The following is an 18,995-nucleotide window of genomic DNA, read 5'->3' as shown; positions in this document are numbered from 1 at the left end:
TTCTCAGTTTCGAAACAGTGAGGCTTAAAATATGAAGCAACACAAGTTATAGTGCAAATCATTCCTGGCTTACAAGAATATGCATGACATTGACATGCAGCACACAGAACCTTACAATTCGCACACATGGATCCCTAACCCTAACCCTAACCCTAACCCTAACAACTCGGTTAAGGTACACACGCCATTTTTGGCTCATGATTTGAAGACAGAGATGTAACGATTTCTTATGTTTTCAATCATCTCAAAATACTAACCAAAAACCTACATTGCTGCAGACGTCCGCTCAGACCAATAGAGTGATGTATCGGAGCAAGATGGAATGATGATAACATGATATTACACTGAGCAGAGATTTACGTTTCGTCGAAGGTCAATCCGCATACCGATTCCATGTGCTTGAACTGACCTTCAGGCAAACCAGAGACAGGTAACCCCACACCACGGCGTTGCTGTTGTCCAAGAAGTTTGCTTCTGACAGTGCATCCTCCGCTTCCTCAAGCTGTCCAAGCTGATACAAGACAGGCTGAATGAAACCATGTGAACATGCCTCCAACAACATTTTATCCTTAAAAGTTTTTTTGTTGAATGAACATCGTTTCTGTGTTATGAAAGAGACCACGAGATTATGATGATGTATTCGACATTATTTCTTAAAGATATTTATGCATTTCCTCCACTTTTTGATATGTGAATAAAATAGTTCTTAAATATTGTTACGTTTATGGGAGGTAGGTGAAAGAATACCGTAGGAAAGGTAGCACTGTATAATTATAGCATGGACTGTGGACGCGTAGGAGAAATCTCGATGTACTTAAGTAGGGAAACTGTAACTTAAGGTTGTTTAAATGTTCTTCACACAGGGAGTGAAGACATGCTAATTAGTGCAGGGATTAAGGCTAGTTTTCCCCAGTGTGTGATTCCCCCTGTGATCAACCCCTAACATTTTACAAACCAAGCTAGGCCAGCCCCATGAACACTTGCCGCCGACAAAAGCCAAGGAAGAGCCGATCGAACTAGCCCCGCCTCTAAAGGACCTAATAGGAAACAGGCCATGCCCCTGAAGGACATGATTGGCCCAGAGGATGTGGGCAGGGTGAAATGGGAGGGACGTTTGGTGATTGGCTCGAGAGAGAAAAGAAAAATAGTCGCTCTCTCTCTCTCTATCTCTCTCTCTCTCTGGAGACAAAGAGGAAGGCTTGGCCATTTTAGGATGCGCGTACTTTTGGAGCTTTTGCAACTCTTGCAGTGCCGGTGTGAGGATGTTTTGGTGGCTGTGATGCTCTTCCGGGGAGCTGGGCCGCGTTGTGCTTGCCAGGCAGGGTAAGGAAAAGGGAGGCCGTCTTGACTTGACTTCACTTGACTCTTGACTTGACTTGAAAAGGGAGGCCGGGCATTTTTGACGCGTGGCACTGCCGCCATTTTGTGGCACTTCGACGTGCAGGCCTTTCGTTGGCCGTCGTTGCCTTGCGCTGCCATCCTCACCAGGGGAACTAGTTGGACAAGCTAAGTGTGGACAAGTACGTGTGCGGATGTATGTATGTATCATTGTATGTATCTATGTATCCATGTATGTATAAATCTATCTTTGTTGTTTGTACATATGTATGTATGTATGTGTGTATGTATGTATTGTCGCATCCGTAAGCCGGTAAACACCAGTCTTGGATGAATAGCCAGAACGGTCCTTAATTCCGAGGCGTGTAGTCAAAATTGGCGGTTGGTCCGTTGCGTGCGGGAGAAGGAAACAAAGCGCTTACCTCAATGGAAGCACACAGGTTTAATCCGAAACCAACAATGAACAGACACGACAGAACAAATAAAATGCAACAATAATGATTCAATGAAAACAGAAATCAAAGAATGAAAGTGTCGATGTAAACTAATTGCAATTCCTACTTTGAGGATTCTCCACTCACACACAAATTTGAACACACAGGGGAAAATAAAATGAAGTAAAATGAAATAAAATGGTCTTTTCATGCACTTAGCTCGGCCCAATGAGTTATTTTGCAAAGGTGATGGTGATGGTCCAGTCCGATGTCCCCTGCGCCGGAGCGCCCCAAAATGGCGCCAGCACCACGCGTCGAAGACGCCGAGGCATGAGGCAAGCAGTCAAGACAGCCCTATTTCACCTTCACCATCAAAGGCCACGCGGACCCCAGCTCCTTGATGAGCCCACGTGTTCCCCACCTTTGTCGAGATGCTGCCGGTGCAGCAAAAGCTCCACGCTCCTTCCAAAGCGCACCAAAATCACCAACACAACAACGCAAAAAGATGGCGCCCTTCCTCCTCCTGCACAAAACCCCAGGAGAGTGATTCTTCTTTCAACTGTCCTTTTTCCCTGGAACTTTCTTGCTCTGATGTCACACTGGCCAATCACCGAGCCCCATTGAATCACCCCATGGTCGTGCTCGAACAATGACGAACTTCGGGCGCAGCCGTCAGCTTTGCTAGGCGTGAGCGTCATTAAGGCGTGGCTTACTTGTCAATTGGCAATGTTCGGGTATTGTCGGCATATCCGGTGGTTGTTGTTTAAATGGAGGTTTTTACAGCCAGAATTGTTGTAGTTGTAAAAATGTAGGGAAAAGTCACAGGAGGCAATCGCATACTGGGGGGAAACCAACCTTAATCCCTGTCTAGTTAACACAGCTTCACCCCCCGTGTGAAGACACATAAACAATCTTAAGCTCCAGTTTCCCTACTTTAATACATTGAGATGTCTCCTACGGGTCCACGGTCCATGCTATTACAAGACAATCCTATCTTTACTACAGTATTCCATCACCTACCCCCACAAACATAACAGTATGTATGTATGTATGTATGTATGTATTGTTATGATTTTTTGGGTAGGGGAATATATAGACTTAGGTAGACCTGAATAGGTATCGTGCTTCGTCTGTTGAGTTAGAACCGAACCCTAACCCTAACAACTCGATGTAATAAGTCCTGTTAGCCCGGTTTGTCGGATCAAGTGTGTACCTGTGATCATACGAGGATGATCCAGTGATAGGTAGAATAAGGACGAAGATAATTCCCCTGTATGTGAAACCTCGGTGATCATACCTGTGTCCCGTATGGCAACGCACTCTTATAGAAATTAGCTAGATCCATTAGGGCACCACATTAATTAAATCCCCCACTGCCACAAGACGATAAAACTTACAGGAAGAACAGGCAGGAAGCCAGTTCGGGGCACCGCCGATGGGGCCGCAGTCAGCCACGTCACCAGCTGCCATAGCAGGCAAACATCGACCAGGCAAGCTGAGAGCCATGTCCAGGGAGAACTCGTGATTGGCCAGGGGAGGGGCAAGCAAAGAACAGGCCACCGATTGGCAGAGCAGGGAAGGATGTGTGATTGGTCGGGGAAGGGACAAAAAGCTTCCCCATGATCCCCGTGAACAGTAAGGAAGGTGAAGGAGCGCCACACTGATTGGCCATCGACCGATGACACCAAGGCCAATCAGTGCAGAAGGTGTGAAAGATGACGATTAAATGACGCACTGATTGGGAGAGATAGAGAGTGACGTCAGAAGACGATCAGCAAAACAACTCGCTGACTGACATTTTCTCTCTTCGCCTCTGCCTGTCTTCGACTCCGCTTCTCTCTTCCCTTTGCCTCTTGCTCTGGACTGTCCCATCTTGCCTTTGGACTTTGGTGGGGCGACCAGCGCCGACGATTCTCTTCCCCTGCGTTCGCATACGAACGACGAGCGAGGCTTGCAATTGGAGCGCTGACGAGCGATCGCGTGGGCGTGCCAAGGAACGCTCAGCGCCAACGACCAGGCAGTTCGTGCCAACCGGGGCCGCGCTGGACGACAGAGCTGCACAACCAGACAATTCCTGACAGACGCTACACATCCAGAGACAGATAAGCTCGCATTCCACAATGCGACGAAACGTTTATTTTATTCATTTCCCCATTGTTTTGTATATGACGTCTGTGAGTGGGATCCCAACCGAGGATTTAGTTATCGTCGCGTTCTTTGTTATCGGATCCGTAATAAATATTCCTGCTGTACATTTTACATCCGCTTTTGCTTTGATTTATTGATTTTCAGGTCGAAGACGTCGAACCATGAAGATAAGCGGCATTGTTCATTCCGTCTCGTGTATGGTCCGCCATCAATTGAGAAACACCTCGTTAAGCTCGATTATCCATCCGTGGTGTACTCTCGATGTTAACTGAGCGAGCCGCATGACAACTGGTGTCAGGAAGTGAGGATTTGAACCCGACGGACAATTTTTTTTGTCCGCGGCGGGAGATCGACATAGTCGAGCGTACATTGCGCTCGGCATTCGGACGAAAAATTATCATAGTCGGAGGCGCGATAAATGTTTTTTAGTCAATTGGGGTGCACGAAGCGCGACATCGAGGTTCGGAAATGGAAATGCCAAGGTTCGAAGTGAGCCAATTATAGATGGGGTGGAGCATAGAAATGAAACCTCCCTCGCTACGGAGACGGTCCCGGACGCTAACCAGGCCTTCATGCAATTTATAAGGGACCAATTGGGAGGATTGGAGGATCGACGGAATAAAAACATGAAGGTAATGAACAACAAAATGGATGCTCAGAGTGAGCAGATAGCGGGATTGAATGAAAAAATGGATGCCCAAAGGAATGAAATGAGGGGAGACATGAGGGAAATGGAAAATAAAATTGATGGGTTGAAGGGAGAAATGATTGCCCAAACCAAAAACATTGAAGGATTAAAGGGAGAATTGGAGGTGCAAATTGATGGATTGAAGGAGGGATTGAAAGAACAAATTGAAGGAATGAAAAATAGAATTGATGGATTGGAGGGGGAAATGGAGGGGATGAATGAGCAAATGAATGAACTAGGGAATGAAATGAAGGAAAGGAATGAACAATTGGAAGGAAAAATTGGGGAAATGGCACAGCAGCTGGGGGAACGAATTGATGGCATAGAAGGGAGAGTGCAGAACCAAATTACGGACAGACTGGGGGAATTTGAGGTTAAAGTAGAAACTAAAGTGGGGGAGATGGAAAAGTCCATGGGGGTAGAAATTGAACTTAAACGGGAAGAATTAATGTCAAAAATAGAGGAGGGCATGACCCAGGCTGTCCGAATGGGGGAAAAGTTGGAGGATAGAATTAGTGCCACGAATACCCGAATTGATAAAGCAAATGGAGACCTGGAGGGCTATCGGGGCGGGGTGGATGCCAGAATGCGACAACAACAGGGGGGGGGGGGGTGAATTGACCGAAGAGGTAACGGGGTTGGAAGCCCGTGTAACGGAGCAGGAGCGGGGGTTCATTGAGAAAGGCCTGTGGGGGCCGCAAATGGATAATGAAAGGGTGAGTGATGTGATGCAGGAGCAGTTGGGGACCTGGGACAGTCCCATGGAGGACAAGTCTGACCAGGCCCAAAGTAGCTTGGGGGTTGAGGTGAGTCGGTCGGTTGTTGAGGTCAAGGTGACCGATGGGACCCTCACCATGCACAATGATTGGGTACAGGAGGCTCCGAAATTGAATACCCAGCAGGGGGAGTGTGTTGGCTCCGAGCTGGATTTGGACTTTGGAGAGTCGGGAGATCGAGCCTAAGACGATTTGGTCCCCGTAGGGAATTTGGAACAGCTGCAGGGAGGGGCAGAACAACCTGTGGTAGGGGTTGTTACCTGTAGCTGTGGTTGTTGGACACCTGGGGTCAAAATTTTTAAAAGGAAAAATAAAGTTAAATTGAAATGGGAATTGGATGTGGAGCAGCCATGGGGGGGAGTTGGTCCTCGGGCTGCGGAATGTGGACCAGGAGAGGTCAATGGGGATGGCCTCGGGGAAAAGTTTCCCCTTTCAAAATTTTGTAATGCCAGCCAGCTGAGGGGGCTGGGCTGGCAGGATTTGGATGTGGGGTCCAACCATGGGTGGCATGGTATGACCTGGGCCCCACGGGGGGTCTGGTGGAGTGTGGCGTCCCTTTCCATCGGGGCGCCGCCCAAGCGGGTGGCTCGGGCCGGCAGGGTCACCAGATCCTGGTAGGGGTTAAGACCTCCAGGGGGTCCGAGGTGGTTCCTCAGGTGCCTTGGATGGCATATATGAGGTCCACACTAGGGGGAGGTGTTGTGGGTCGCGCTTTGGTGGTGGCACCACAGACGGCCAACATGGGCCTGATGTGATGACTATCCGGGCATGCGGCCTGGCACCCTCTCCCTGAGACTCTGAGACAGCCAGCATGTGATGACCTGCCATGCTGTGCTGGTCTATGGATGCGGGTCGATCCGCATGGACAGGAATGGACATAGCGTGCCGGACAACCATTAGAGCCTCTGTGGAAAGTGATGGTGTGAGAGTGATCTTTCACAGATGTTCAGTTATGATTTGTGGACTCTTGGTTTGGGAAGAGAGCCATGGGATTGTTGAATCGGGAGTGTGTAACGTGCCGAGCATATGGGCCATGTTCGGCTGGCATGTGTATAGAAAAGCATCCTTCTTTGGTGAGATTAGTGAAATGTGAAAAATATTTGGACCAAGGAGACTGTCGTCTGGTGGACAACGCCTCAGCACCACCCCGACACACACCTCCACAACCCAACCCAGGAAAGTTACCCCTTGCTTTTCCTCATATTATCAAAGAATAGGGGTCCCGAAGGCTTTGCCCCAATCCCGTCATCCGGTGAGTTGTCCTGCTAAGGGCAGCTGCACTGGAGGTACTCACAGGAGTGGTTTTTTTTTTAGTTGTGTTATTTGTGCGTGTTGTGGAATGACATGTTTTTATGGTGGCCGGAGTTCAAATCCTGCCACCAACCTCCTGGAAAGAGGTAACCCGACTGCAGCAGGACGTCCTCAGACACAGTTGGGCACCGGATATGGAAGGCCGTTGGCTCACAGGGAGCTCCTCCACCCTTTGACAGGCTACGTTGAAAGTCACTGAGCTCTTCAGTATGGCCCATTCTACTGCCAATGTTTGTCTATGGAGATTGCATGGTTGTGTGCTTGATTATATATACCTGTCAGCAATGGGTGTGGCTGAAATAGCCAAATCCACTAATTAGAAGGGGTCTCCGCATACTTTTGGCCATGTAGTGCATCTGTAGCCGAAATAGCGACCCCCTGGTGCTGTGTGTGTTAGCCTAGAAGAGGATGGGAAACTGAAGCTAAAATTTAATCCCCTCCCCCTACCTTCCCCCCCATCCCCGGCCACCTCCTCCCCCCAAGCCCTCTCCCTCCCACAGATCTCCCGATGTCCCTGTTCTCTGTTGTTGTACTTGTGTGCTTCCCTCTCTCTCCCCAGCTTGTCTCCTGCTCCCTTTATTGTATGTTTGTGTGTACGTTTTTTTTTTTTTTGTAATTGATGTTAGCTCTTACACGAGCCTCGATCTTGTATACAAATTTTTTTGGGTAAATTGGAAAGGTATATGTCACACAAAATAATTTAATTTGAAACAAAGAAACAATTTGAAACAACGATCACAGAACATGGTTATATGAGCTGTTTGAGTAGCACTGTACTTCAGTGCCTGCCGTAGATGGGCCCTTGAGCTCGTCTTTACAATCTCTGCTGGAGTCGGCTTGAGGAAATTGGTGAAAGGGATTTCGGCATTATAAGTGGAGTATTCAAAAAGTTGTACGAACGAGATACAAGGATTGCAGACACGCTGAAAATGTTTAACGAGGTATATCCGTCACAATGTACCATACTCTGTTGCAGGGCATTGGTTCTCAGGAAGCAATTCTAGGCCAGGGTAATGATGGGTAATTGTTTGTTTGTAATGTTTGTTTGTAATGGTAATGTAATGTTGATGTAATGGGTAATAATAATAATAATAATGATGTAATGTAATTACAATAATGTAATTAATAATAATGTAATATATAATAATGTAATAATGATGTAATATGTAATAATAATGTAATAATGTAATTAATTAATAATGTAATAATTGTAATGTAATAATGTAATTAATTAATAATGTAATAATTGTAATGTAATAATGTAATTAATTAATAATGTAATAATGTAATAATTGTAATGTAATAATCTTACTATAATTCACCAAATGTCCGTCTGTCTGTTCGAAGGTACCGTAAAAACTGCTGAACCAATCGCAAAGATATTTTGGGTGGGTAATCCTGGGACCCCTGGGAGTAAAATAGACTATTTAGTTTTCCCAATTTCAGTTTTGGTCTCCAGCATTCTCAGGTTTGGACTCACGCATAACATTCGCGTTCGCATAACGTTCATTGTGACGATGTTCTCATTGTGACAATGTTGTGACGATGTATGTGTTCATGGTAGTGTTTGACGTGACGGTGTGAATGTAATTTCGTAATGTTTTTCATTTCATAATCCTTTAATGAACGTTAAATGTTTAATGAATGTTTAATGCCCTTCGATGTCCGGGGCCGCACACGCGCTACACTGGACGGGCCAGCATGTACGCGCTACACTTGCGCTACACTTGCCTTGTACGCGCTACACTTGCCCTTCGCCGTCAGGCTCGGGTAAACCGCTGAGCCCCATCCGTGATGGGGACTGGGGCTTGAGACAGTGTCCCACGAACGAGGAATTCCCAGTAAGCGCGAGTCATCAGCTCGCGTTGATTAAGTCCCTGCCCTTTGTACACACCGCCCGTTGCTACTACCGATCGGACGGTTTGATGAGATCCTCCGATCAGCCCCTGCATGGGCCGCTCTCAGCTCGTGCTGGTGCACCGAAAAGATGAGCGAACGTGACTGTCTAGAGGAAGTAAAAGTCGTAACAAGGTTTCCGTAGGTGAACCTGTGGAAGGATAATTATCGGGACAACATGAGAGCGAGCGAGACGCGAGACGTACGTGGTACGTAATCGTCCATGTACTGTTTAGCCATGTACTGTTTAGATTTTGATGATTTGCGTGTGATATGATTCAACGGATGTTTATATGAATCGTTTAAAACAAAAAAGCCTTCAATTTCTGATATTTTACCTTTTCATTTGGGCTTCCAAATTGAAGCCCCGCCCGTAGGGCGGGTACTGTTGCTAGTGTAATTAATAGGTAATGTAATGTTTTCCATCCCTCTCCCAGCAGTGGTTAGCACAGAAATTTGTAATTTGTTCAGAGTGCCGGCGACAACTCTCCTACTCTTCATGATGGACACCAAGGGATATTTAACGTCCACTCACTAATGCCGGAAGACGGGACGACACACATATTGATACCTGTGAAACACCGGAATGACATTATTATTAGGTTTACTCTCCATTAAATGGAGAGTAACCTATTATTACTGCTAGAGTTTTTCTTATTATTATTCTTCCGCCCTATTTTGCACCTCCGAAAACTTCATAATTAATGTTCTCAGCAACCGCTGGTCGGATTGACAGCAAATTTTGATCAAATGATCGGCTAGGCTCCTATAATTTTTTAATGCTAATTATGACGTCATAGGTCACGTGGTATGGGCGCCATCTTGTAAAACACATTCAACTTTGCCCCTCTGTATCTCCCAAACCGCTCAATGGAAAAATTTGAGGAATGGCTCATTCTAAAGAACTCTTCAATGGGAATAAAAGACATGTGTATCGAGTATATTAGAAATGCTAACGTTAAGAGGTTAGAATTCGTCAAACAAAACATTTTCTCCCCCGAAAATGGGATTTTTTTCCCAGTTGCTTAGTTAAAAAAAACTCAGAATGCAAAATATTTGGCAGTCATACGTCACATGGTTCGGCCGCCATCTTGTCTTTCGTGAAAAAACACAGAAACCCCTTTTTCTCCGCAACGGCTGAACGGATCGAGCCCAAACTTAGCATGCATATTCGCACACCCATGACGCACAAAAAAGCCTCCGAGCATGATGTCATCCGACACATGGTTTCAGAGTTATGACGTTTTTAAGCTCAAACTAGAAATGATATCACCTCCATAATTTGTGGAGATATCGAGTGGAAACTTTACAAAAATGTTCCTCATGGGGGCATGTTTCAATGTTACTTGAGACGTTTTGATAAGTCACATGGTTTGGCCACAATAAATAATGGAAGTTACATTTTAAAAAGCTTGTAACTCTTGAACCACTGCATGGATCGACTTGAATTTTTAATGCAATGTAGTGCGCATCAAGCGGAAGAAGTATGCAAAATTTCCAGATGATTGGATGTATGGTCTCGAAGCTATAAGTCTTTATTGTTGAAAGAAGAAGAAGAAACCTACCATTTTGTCCTTCCAGAACATGGTCACGACAACGCGATCTCCCGCGGTCATTTGAACCTCAAATAAAATTTCAATTGCAGATTTCTCAATAGGTGAGGCATATAAACAAACGAATGAAAACAGATTTGGTGAAATTCTGATTTTTTTTTTAATCGATCGCAATTCACACAAAGTCGTTAGCAAACTAAAGAAGAAGAAGAATCGTTGTGTCCTCCAGGACGTGATCACTGTCACACGATCTCCCGCGGTCATTTCAACCTCAAATGAAATTCCAATTGAAGATTTGTCAATAGCTGAGGTCTATTAACAAAGGAATGAAACAGATTTTTTTCAAATTCTGATTTTTAAAAAATCGATCGCATTTCACACAAAGTTGTGAGTAACTAAGGAAGAAGAAGAATCGGTTTGGCTTCTCAGATAAAATAATTAATTCTGTCTGCAATTTCATGTTAATTTTCTTTTTAAAATGGCTTTTTCTGCAATCAGTGCATGGATTGACATGTGTGGATGTGTGTGTGGGTGTGGGGGGGTGGGGGGGAGGGATGTGTGTGTGTGTGTGCGTGTGTGTGTGTGTTAGGGGTGGGGGGGTGGCGGTATGTGTGCGTGTGTTTGTGTGTGTGTGTTTGTGTGTGTGCGTGTGTGTGTGGTGGGGGGGGGAGGGTGTGTGGTGGGGGGGAGGGTGTGTGTGTGTGTGTGGGGGGGGGGGGGGTTCTGGGGATGTGTGTATGTGTGTGTGTGTGTCTGTGTGTGTGTGCGTATGGAGGGGGGGGCAGATGTGTGTGTGTGTGTGTGTGTGTGTGTGTGTGTGAAGGGGGGATGTGTGTGTGGGTGTGGGTGTGTGTGGGGGGAATGTGTGTGTCGGGATGTGTGTGGGGGGATGTGTGTGTGTGGATGTGTGTGTGTGGATGTGTGTGTGGGTGTGGGGGGGGGGGTGGATATGTGTGTGTGGGGAGGGGTTGGGGTGTGCATGTGGAGGAGGGGGGGTTGGATATGTGTGTGTGTGTGTGTGTATGTATATGTGTGGAGGGGTGTGCGTGTGTGTGTATGTGTGTGTGTTGGGGGTGGGGGGATGTGTGTATGTGTGTGTGTGTGTGTGTGTGGATGTGTGGATGTGCATGTGTGTGGATGTGTGGATGTGTGTGTTTGTGGGTGTTAGGGGTGGGGGGGGGGGGAGTGTTTTGTGTTGTATTGTGGGGGGTGGGGGAGTGTTGTGTTGTGTTGTGTTGTGTTTTGGGGGGTGGGGGGTGGGGGAGTGTTGTGTTGTGTTGTGTTGTGGGGTGTGGGGGATTGTTGTGTTGTGTTGTGTTGTGTTGTGTTGTGTTGTGTTGTGTTGTGGGGGGTGGGGGAGTGTTGTGTTGTGTTGTGGGGTTGTATCAAAAGTGGGGTTGTATCAAAAGTGGGGTTGTATCAAAAGTGGGGTTGTATCAAAAGTGGGTGCGAGTAAACCGGTCATCACTGCCAGCAGTTTTAAAGTGGCAGTTCTAGTTATTATTATTAATATATTTATTTTAGCTAGATCAGGATTCAAACCGAGACTGTGCATACCTACAAGGCCATCCTGTTAGCCCAACTAGGTATATTTATATATATATAATTTTTATAAACAGAAATTTAATTCCTGCGTAGGTTAAGTGTGAAAAACTCTGACTCAACACGGGACTCGAACCAAGGGCCTCCATCACTTTCGCGGTGACAGCCCACTGAGCTATTGAGCCATCTGAATTCTCCTCGGAGATTTTCCACACTTAAGACTGCGAGCTTTATAATGGCCGATGTCTTACGTGCCTGCTAGGCAGACCCCGGATGTGAGCGTAAGTATATGTATGCGTATGTATGTGTATGCAAGTATATGCAGAAGCGCATTGGAGACTAACTCATCGGCAATTTTTATAAACAGGAAACAGGAATTATTATTATTATTATTTTTTAGCTGGATCAGGATTCAAACCGAGACTGTGCAGTGTGCATACCTACAAGGCCATCCTGTTAGCCTAACTCGGTATATATATATATATATATATATATATATCTTACAATATCTTACAATATCTTACAAATAATATTGTAATATCTTACAATATTAAAAATTAAAGACCCCTCTGTATATACTGTATGCACATCTGAAAATCATAGAAAAAAGCAGGGCTGGCCTGATCTCCACCAAATTTTGCATACGTGTTGGTAGTATGCAGGGTTAGGTCACAGGCACAAGCAAACAGGCGGGGGGACGTTTTTGAACTTTTTGAATGTCCCAGGACACGCATTGGTAGTCTTGTCATCTCATCCTATTGTGTTGTCTAATCAGAGTTCAACTGACTATATAATGGCACCCAATGAGTGCACCATCCTTTGGAGGATGCGGTCTTAATCTCGGTGGTCTGCAAACAATGACTGGTGTATGTTAAAGACCCCTCAGTGTCTTTCAGAGGAGTAGGCCATTGCGTTCCGCTCCTCTGGATAAATGGTACCCTAACCTACAGCAACCTGCGACAGTGAAGACTGATCCGAGGTCGATTCTCAGCCATGGAGACATAACTGGAGTGTCCGGTGCTCTGTCAAGAGTGTGAGCTGACCCCAACTACCTATTATTTAGACATGATTTCGACAATACATTATTACCTATTATTACCTATATTCGATTTAGACAATACATTATTCAGGTTCATATTTTCTCGTTTTACAACCATTAGAAAGCGATGTTACAAGGTTGAGAAAACGTTTTCCTTACCCTGTAGCAAGCGATTCCAGCTCCTAGGCAGGAAAATTGGGATGGATAACTTTTACAAGCCAGGAGATACATTTGCTTGGCTTTTTTAAACTGCAACGATAAAAACAACATTGTTGTGGATGTAATACTGTCTGGGGTGTTTTTGTAGAGCGTATTATGTATTAACATCGTACACTATGCAGTAACATCACATGGTTGTGTTTCAGTCACCGGTGAGGAATACAGTCAATGCATTTTAACCAAGTTTCAATTTTGACATGAGCTTCAGATATGAATCCAAATGACAGGAACTGGTTTCGTCTTTCCATAAAATTGCACATTAATATGATAACAAAGTACTGTATTGTATTATCATATTGTACTTTCACACACGATGTTTACATGTATAAATCATCCGAGGTTAGCATTCCAAAGCATTCACCCATTTATTTATTTATTTTTATTTTATTTTTTGGGATACAAGATCGAGGCTCATGTAAGAGCTGGCATTAATGACAAAAAAAAACAAAAAAACGGACACATAACACGAAATAAAGGGAGCGGGAGACAAGATGGGGAGAGAGGGGGAAGCACACAAGTAAAACATTTGAGAGCAGGGACATCGGGAGATCTGTGGGAGGGAGAGGGCTTGGGGGGAGGAGGCATGGGAATGGGGGGGGGGGGGGGGAGAGGTATAAAATACAAGGACACCAAGGACTTCCAGGAAAGAAGTCGGAATTTCAAAAAAGTGGATCTGGGGTGAATTAGCGGGGGTAGAAAAGATCAAGGTTTTGGATGGGGGAAGATAAGAGATGGTGGTGAACAGCTGTTTTAAAGACCTGGAGGGAGGAGTGGGATTGAAGAGAGTGATGGAGTTTGTTCCAGAGGCGGGAGAAAAGAGGAATGAAAGAGTGAAGGTGAATATAGAGTCTTGATTTTGGCACCCATTGTAGTGAGAAGTTTTTTTTTTTTCTATAAAGAAACAAGGCCCAAGGAAGAACAAGATGACAGAACAGAGAATGAAATGGTATTGTGAGTATGTTGACGCTGAGGCAGTGAGGATCAGATGTGTATTGTATAAATGAACAAACAAGTAAAGGTGATATGGACGACAGATGTGAGACCAGAGACAGAGAGGCAGCTAAAGTGTCTGCGCTTGAGAGAACAGCAAACCTGGTGCCTTGATCACTGCTGTCATCACTGCATTTACCATAGCTGAGATCACTGAGGAAGATTTTACCTTGTGAGTAATGCCGTCTGTTCCTGATTTTCAAAGCCCAATTTGGAAACGCGTTTCCAGAAGACTTTGTGGTGTTCACTGAAAACCATTTTTGACAGTAAGTAAACATTTGTATGTTTCTTATTTTGATTTTATACTTTTACAACTTGACAACCTGTACTTTTTAATGCACAACTAGACAAGTACACGTGGTGCCCTGAAGTCACAACCTGGATTTTGGGAGTTATTTTCCAGAAGAGGGTTACTAGGAGATCATGTGCACTCTGCGGAAACCTGGGGAAGTGGGGGATTGGGGGAGGGAGACAAAGCATGCATAGGGCAGAAGGTGCAAGACCAGAAAGGAGGCGGTAGCAGACAGTGAGACCTGCACCCTGTCTGCAATGCAAGAGTAACAGGTCCAGAGATCAGCTTCATCACAGGAGATTTTAATCATTTTGAGGGCCGTGGTCTCCACGGCATCGAGGTGTGAAGTGAAGGTGTGAAACAAGGTGTGAAGCATGGCAAAGGGGATGGCAGTGAGCTGCGAAGAAGACATTGCATGTTGCTAAAGGTTCGAAAAGCCTTTGTACAACAGAGGATGCCCAGAAGTGGCTTGGAAAGTCAAGGATATGTGATTTGTCCAAGAGAGATCATGGATGAGGGTACAAGGCCCAAATGTTTTGGTGACTGAAATTGTTCAAGAAATTTGTTAAGGAAGTGAATGAAAGGGTTTTCCAGATCAGAGAGACAGATAGCGAGTGTGAGATTTGTCAGGGTTTGAGGAAGCATATTCCATGTGTCGGGCCAGCTCCTGATTGTATCATGGTTTGCAAAGAGTGAAGAGGCTGTGGTCTGCCTATTTCATGGGATTATGGATGAAATATTACATGAGAAAAAGTGGAGTCATCAGCGAAAAGATAAGAGTATTTTTCCAGATAATCACAAATATTGCTGATGAAGATGAAGACCAAGACTGGATCTAAGGCACTACATTGGGGGCACTTCAGCCTTAAGGGAGAGATGGGATGATCCCATTGAGAGCCAGGAACTGACAACGAGGGAGGAAGTGAGTAAGCCATGAGAGGAGCTGTCCTTGGATGCTGTAGGCTGAGAGTTTGGATGGCATGGTGGGGTGGCAGACTGGGTCAAGTGCTCGAGATATGCCCAGAAAGACGGCGCTAACATCTCTCTGAGACTGCCTCCATCCATTGTTGAGAGAGCGGTAGAGTTTAGTCATCAGCTCAGTGTGCTCGGTCCTTGGAGTGACTCCAGGGAGAAGCTAAACGAATGAGCAAAAATGAAATATCCAAAGACTGTTGTAAAAACTCTACTGTATTTGAAAGTCTGAATTGAATCAGCATTGAAACGTAAATTCAAAATGATGACCCTGAAAAAGACAAGAATTTCGAATTGTGCAAACGCTGCCCCACGGGGCTTCAGATGACATATCACATGCTCCCTATACGCAAACGCTATTTGGAGGAGAACTGCCTCACCACCCTGCCACTTCCTGCCCTTCTAAAGGCAGCTGCATCCCCGGACACCTGACACTGGGTTGGAGCATTTGAGGGAATGTTAATGACACCCGCCCTGCTGTAAACAGTGTGCCAGCGTGGAGTCCAGCACTCGTGTCACAATTAGTGTGCTGTATTTAAACGCCTCGACTGTCACGCTGTTGTCATGGAGTTCAAATGACCACGTGGATATAATGATTGATCTCAATGCCATCTTCTCTAACAGCAATTATTTTCGTGGAAAAAAACCCATATGTATTGATGAAGGTCAATTAAGGTTGGCATTGTGCAGATATTTTAAATTGATCAGGCATCATTCACCACATCTAGACCTCAAAATGATTTGATATCATTTGCACTGATATTGTGGGATTTAAATTAGAATTTATATTGTTAATTGAATTTAATATTCAATTAAATTGAATAGAAATTTTACTGAAATTGATATTACTGAATGATATTAAATTAAATATTATTGATAATAAAATAAATATTATTGATAAAATTAATGATATTAAAACTGAATTGATATTAAATTGAATTGATATTGTCATTGAATTTAATATTCAATTAAATTGAATAGAAATTTTACTGAAATTGATATTACTGAATGATATTAAATTAAATATTATTGATAATAAAATAAATATTATTGATAAAATTAATGATATTAAAACTGAATTGATATTAAATTGAATTGATATTGTCATTGAATTTAATATTCAATTAAATTGAATAGAAATTTTACTGAAATTGATATTACTGAATGATATTAAATTAAATATTATTGATAATAAAATAAATATTATTGATAAAATTAATGATATTAAAACTGAATTGATATTAAATTGAATTGATATTGTCATTGAATTTAATATAAAATTTAATTGAATTGAAATTTTACTGAAATTGATATTACTGAATGATATTAAATTAAATATTATTGATAATAAAATAAATATTATTGATAAAATTAATGATATTAAAACTGAATTGATATTAAATTGAATTGATATTGTCATTGAATTTAATATTCAATTAAATTGAATAGAAATTTTACTGAAATTGATATTACTGAATGATATTAAATTAAATATTATTGATAATAAAATAAATATTATTGATAAAATTAATGATATTAAAACTGAATTGATATTAAATTGAATTGATATTGTCATTGAATTTAATATAAAATTTAATTGAATTGAAATTTTACTGAAATTGATATTACTGAATGATATTAAATTAAATATTATTGATAATAAAATAAATATTATTGATAAAATTAACGATATTAAAACTGAATTGATATTAAATTGAATTGATATTGTCATTGAATTTAATATAAAATTTAATTGAATTGAAATTTTACTGAAATTGATATTACTGAATGATATTAAATGAAATATTATTGATAATATAAGAATTATTATTGATAAAATTAATGATATTAAAACTGAATTGATATTAAATTGAATTTATATTGTTATTGAATTTAATATAAAATTTAATTGAATTGAAATTTTACTGAAATTGATATTACTGAATGATATTAAATTAAATATTATTGATAATAAAACAAATATTATTGATAAAATTAATGATATTAAAACTGAATTGATATTAAATTGAATTTAAATTGTTATTGAAATTGATATTACTGAATGATATTAAATTAAATATTATTGATAATATAAGAATTATTATTGATAAAATTAATGATATTAAAACTGAATTGATATTAAATTGAATTTAAATTGTTATTGAATTTAATATTAAATTAAATTGAATTGAAATTTTACTGAAATTGATATTACTGAATGATATTAAATTAAATATTATTGATAATAAAATTAATATTATTGATAAAATTAATGATATTAAAACTGAATTGATATTAAATTGAATTTATATTGTTATTGAATTTAATATTAAATTAAATTGAATTGAAATTTTACTGAAATTGATATTACTGAATGATATTAAATTAAATATTATTGATAATATAAGAATTATTATTGATAAAATTAATGATATTAAAACTGAATTGATATTAAATTGAATTGATATTGTCATTGAATTTAATATAAAATTAAATTGAATTGAAATTTTAATGAAATTGATATTACTGAATGATATTAAATTAAATCTTATTGATAATAAAATTAATATTATTGATAAAATTAACGATATTAAAACTGAATTGATATTAAATTGAATTTATATTGTTATTGAATTTAATATTAATTTAAATTGAATTGAAATTTTACTGAAATTGATATTACTGAATGATATTAAATTAAATATTATTGATAATATAATAATTATTATTGATAAAATTAATGATATTAAAACTGAATTGATATTAAATTGAATTGATATTGTACGGTAGCTGAAATTTCAGGAAAGATGAGGTTGTAGATTATTCGGTGTCCAAGTAACTTGTATACCTGTCCATCTCGCAAATAAATGGATGCAAGTTGAAGGTGGACAGTGTGTATCTCCGAGGTATCCTCAACAAAGCTGCATGTCCGTTCATAGCAGTCCTGAGCTTGGGATGGCCTGCCCATTTTGTAGTAAAGATGCCCCATGAAAGCCCAAGTGTCGGGGTTCTGTAAAGGTATTAAATATCAAAACTATATCGTTTAATTAAAGTCATGAAAATAAGAGAAAAAATTTCTGCTTCTGTATTAAAGATTTTTGCACTGACAAAAGGAAAAATAAAATTATCACAAAATATGTTTGTCATGTTCATGACCATAATTGTCATGCATATGTCATGCCAGTGGACATCTGAAAGGTAGTGTATTTTGGGTAGAACCTTGTGATCGTGCTGGGATGCCTTATTCAAGTGAAGTTCAGCTTGTTCGAAGTTCCCGCGTAGCATATGTAGTTTTCCAAGAATTAAGTGGTACTCGGACCTCTCCGAGTCTAGCAACTCCAGGGCTGCACATGACAATGCCCTCTCAGCAACCTGTGAGGCAAGGTGAAACTGATTACTGAAATCATTATATCAATGAGCAGAAATATTAGCAAAGTCCGGATCCTCCAACAACCTCATCCTTATAATAACTTTATGATTCCTATTTGAAAAGTGTACGCATCCTGAGCAAAATTGTGGATTTAAAGCACAAAAATACACCCAAGTTGACATTTTGTCTGATAACATAGGTTCAGAAGTCTGTTTTGATCACGGAATGGGCTCCAGATGGCACCTGCGGAACATGTGCTTCAACCAGGAAGTTTGAGGCTTGCAATAAGCTGTTAAGTGCACGTGGAGGGGTGCCAAAGCGTTCTCTTTTGGATTCGTCCTGGGTTACGCCTTCTTGTGGTCGGTGATTCTGATCCTGAGTGTTCACGTACACATCACTGCTGCCACCTGCAGCAAAAATGCAGTGA

General features: G+C 41.6%; 1 protein-coding gene across 1 annotated transcript in view; it reads right to left on the bottom strand.

The window, feature by feature from the left end:
• CFAP70 (cilia and flagella associated protein 70) overlaps positions 1-18,995 on the bottom strand; it is a 65,466-nt gene that overhangs the window by 9,287 nt on the left and 37,184 nt on the right. Inside the window, exons 19-23 of the mRNA XM_068133068.2 lie at positions 18,812-18,975; positions 18,418-18,570; positions 18,047-18,208; positions 12,885-12,974; positions 410-511 (exon numbers count right to left, since the gene is read on the bottom strand). Coding sequence (XP_067989169.2) covers positions 410-511; positions 12,885-12,974; positions 18,047-18,208; positions 18,418-18,570; positions 18,812-18,975 — 671 coding nt within the window. The remainder of the gene's footprint in view (positions 1-409; positions 512-12,884; positions 12,975-18,046; positions 18,209-18,417; positions 18,571-18,811; positions 18,976-18,995) is intronic.

The sequence above is a fragment of the Myxine glutinosa genome, chromosome 12, assembly GCF_964187855.1.
Source record: "Myxine glutinosa chromosome 12, kmMyxGlut1.1, whole genome shotgun sequence".
In the NCBI taxonomy this organism is placed as follows: Eukaryota; Metazoa; Chordata; class Myxini; order Myxiniformes; family Myxinidae; genus Myxine; species Myxine glutinosa.
This window is presented reverse-complemented; position numbering and strand designations above follow the sequence as displayed.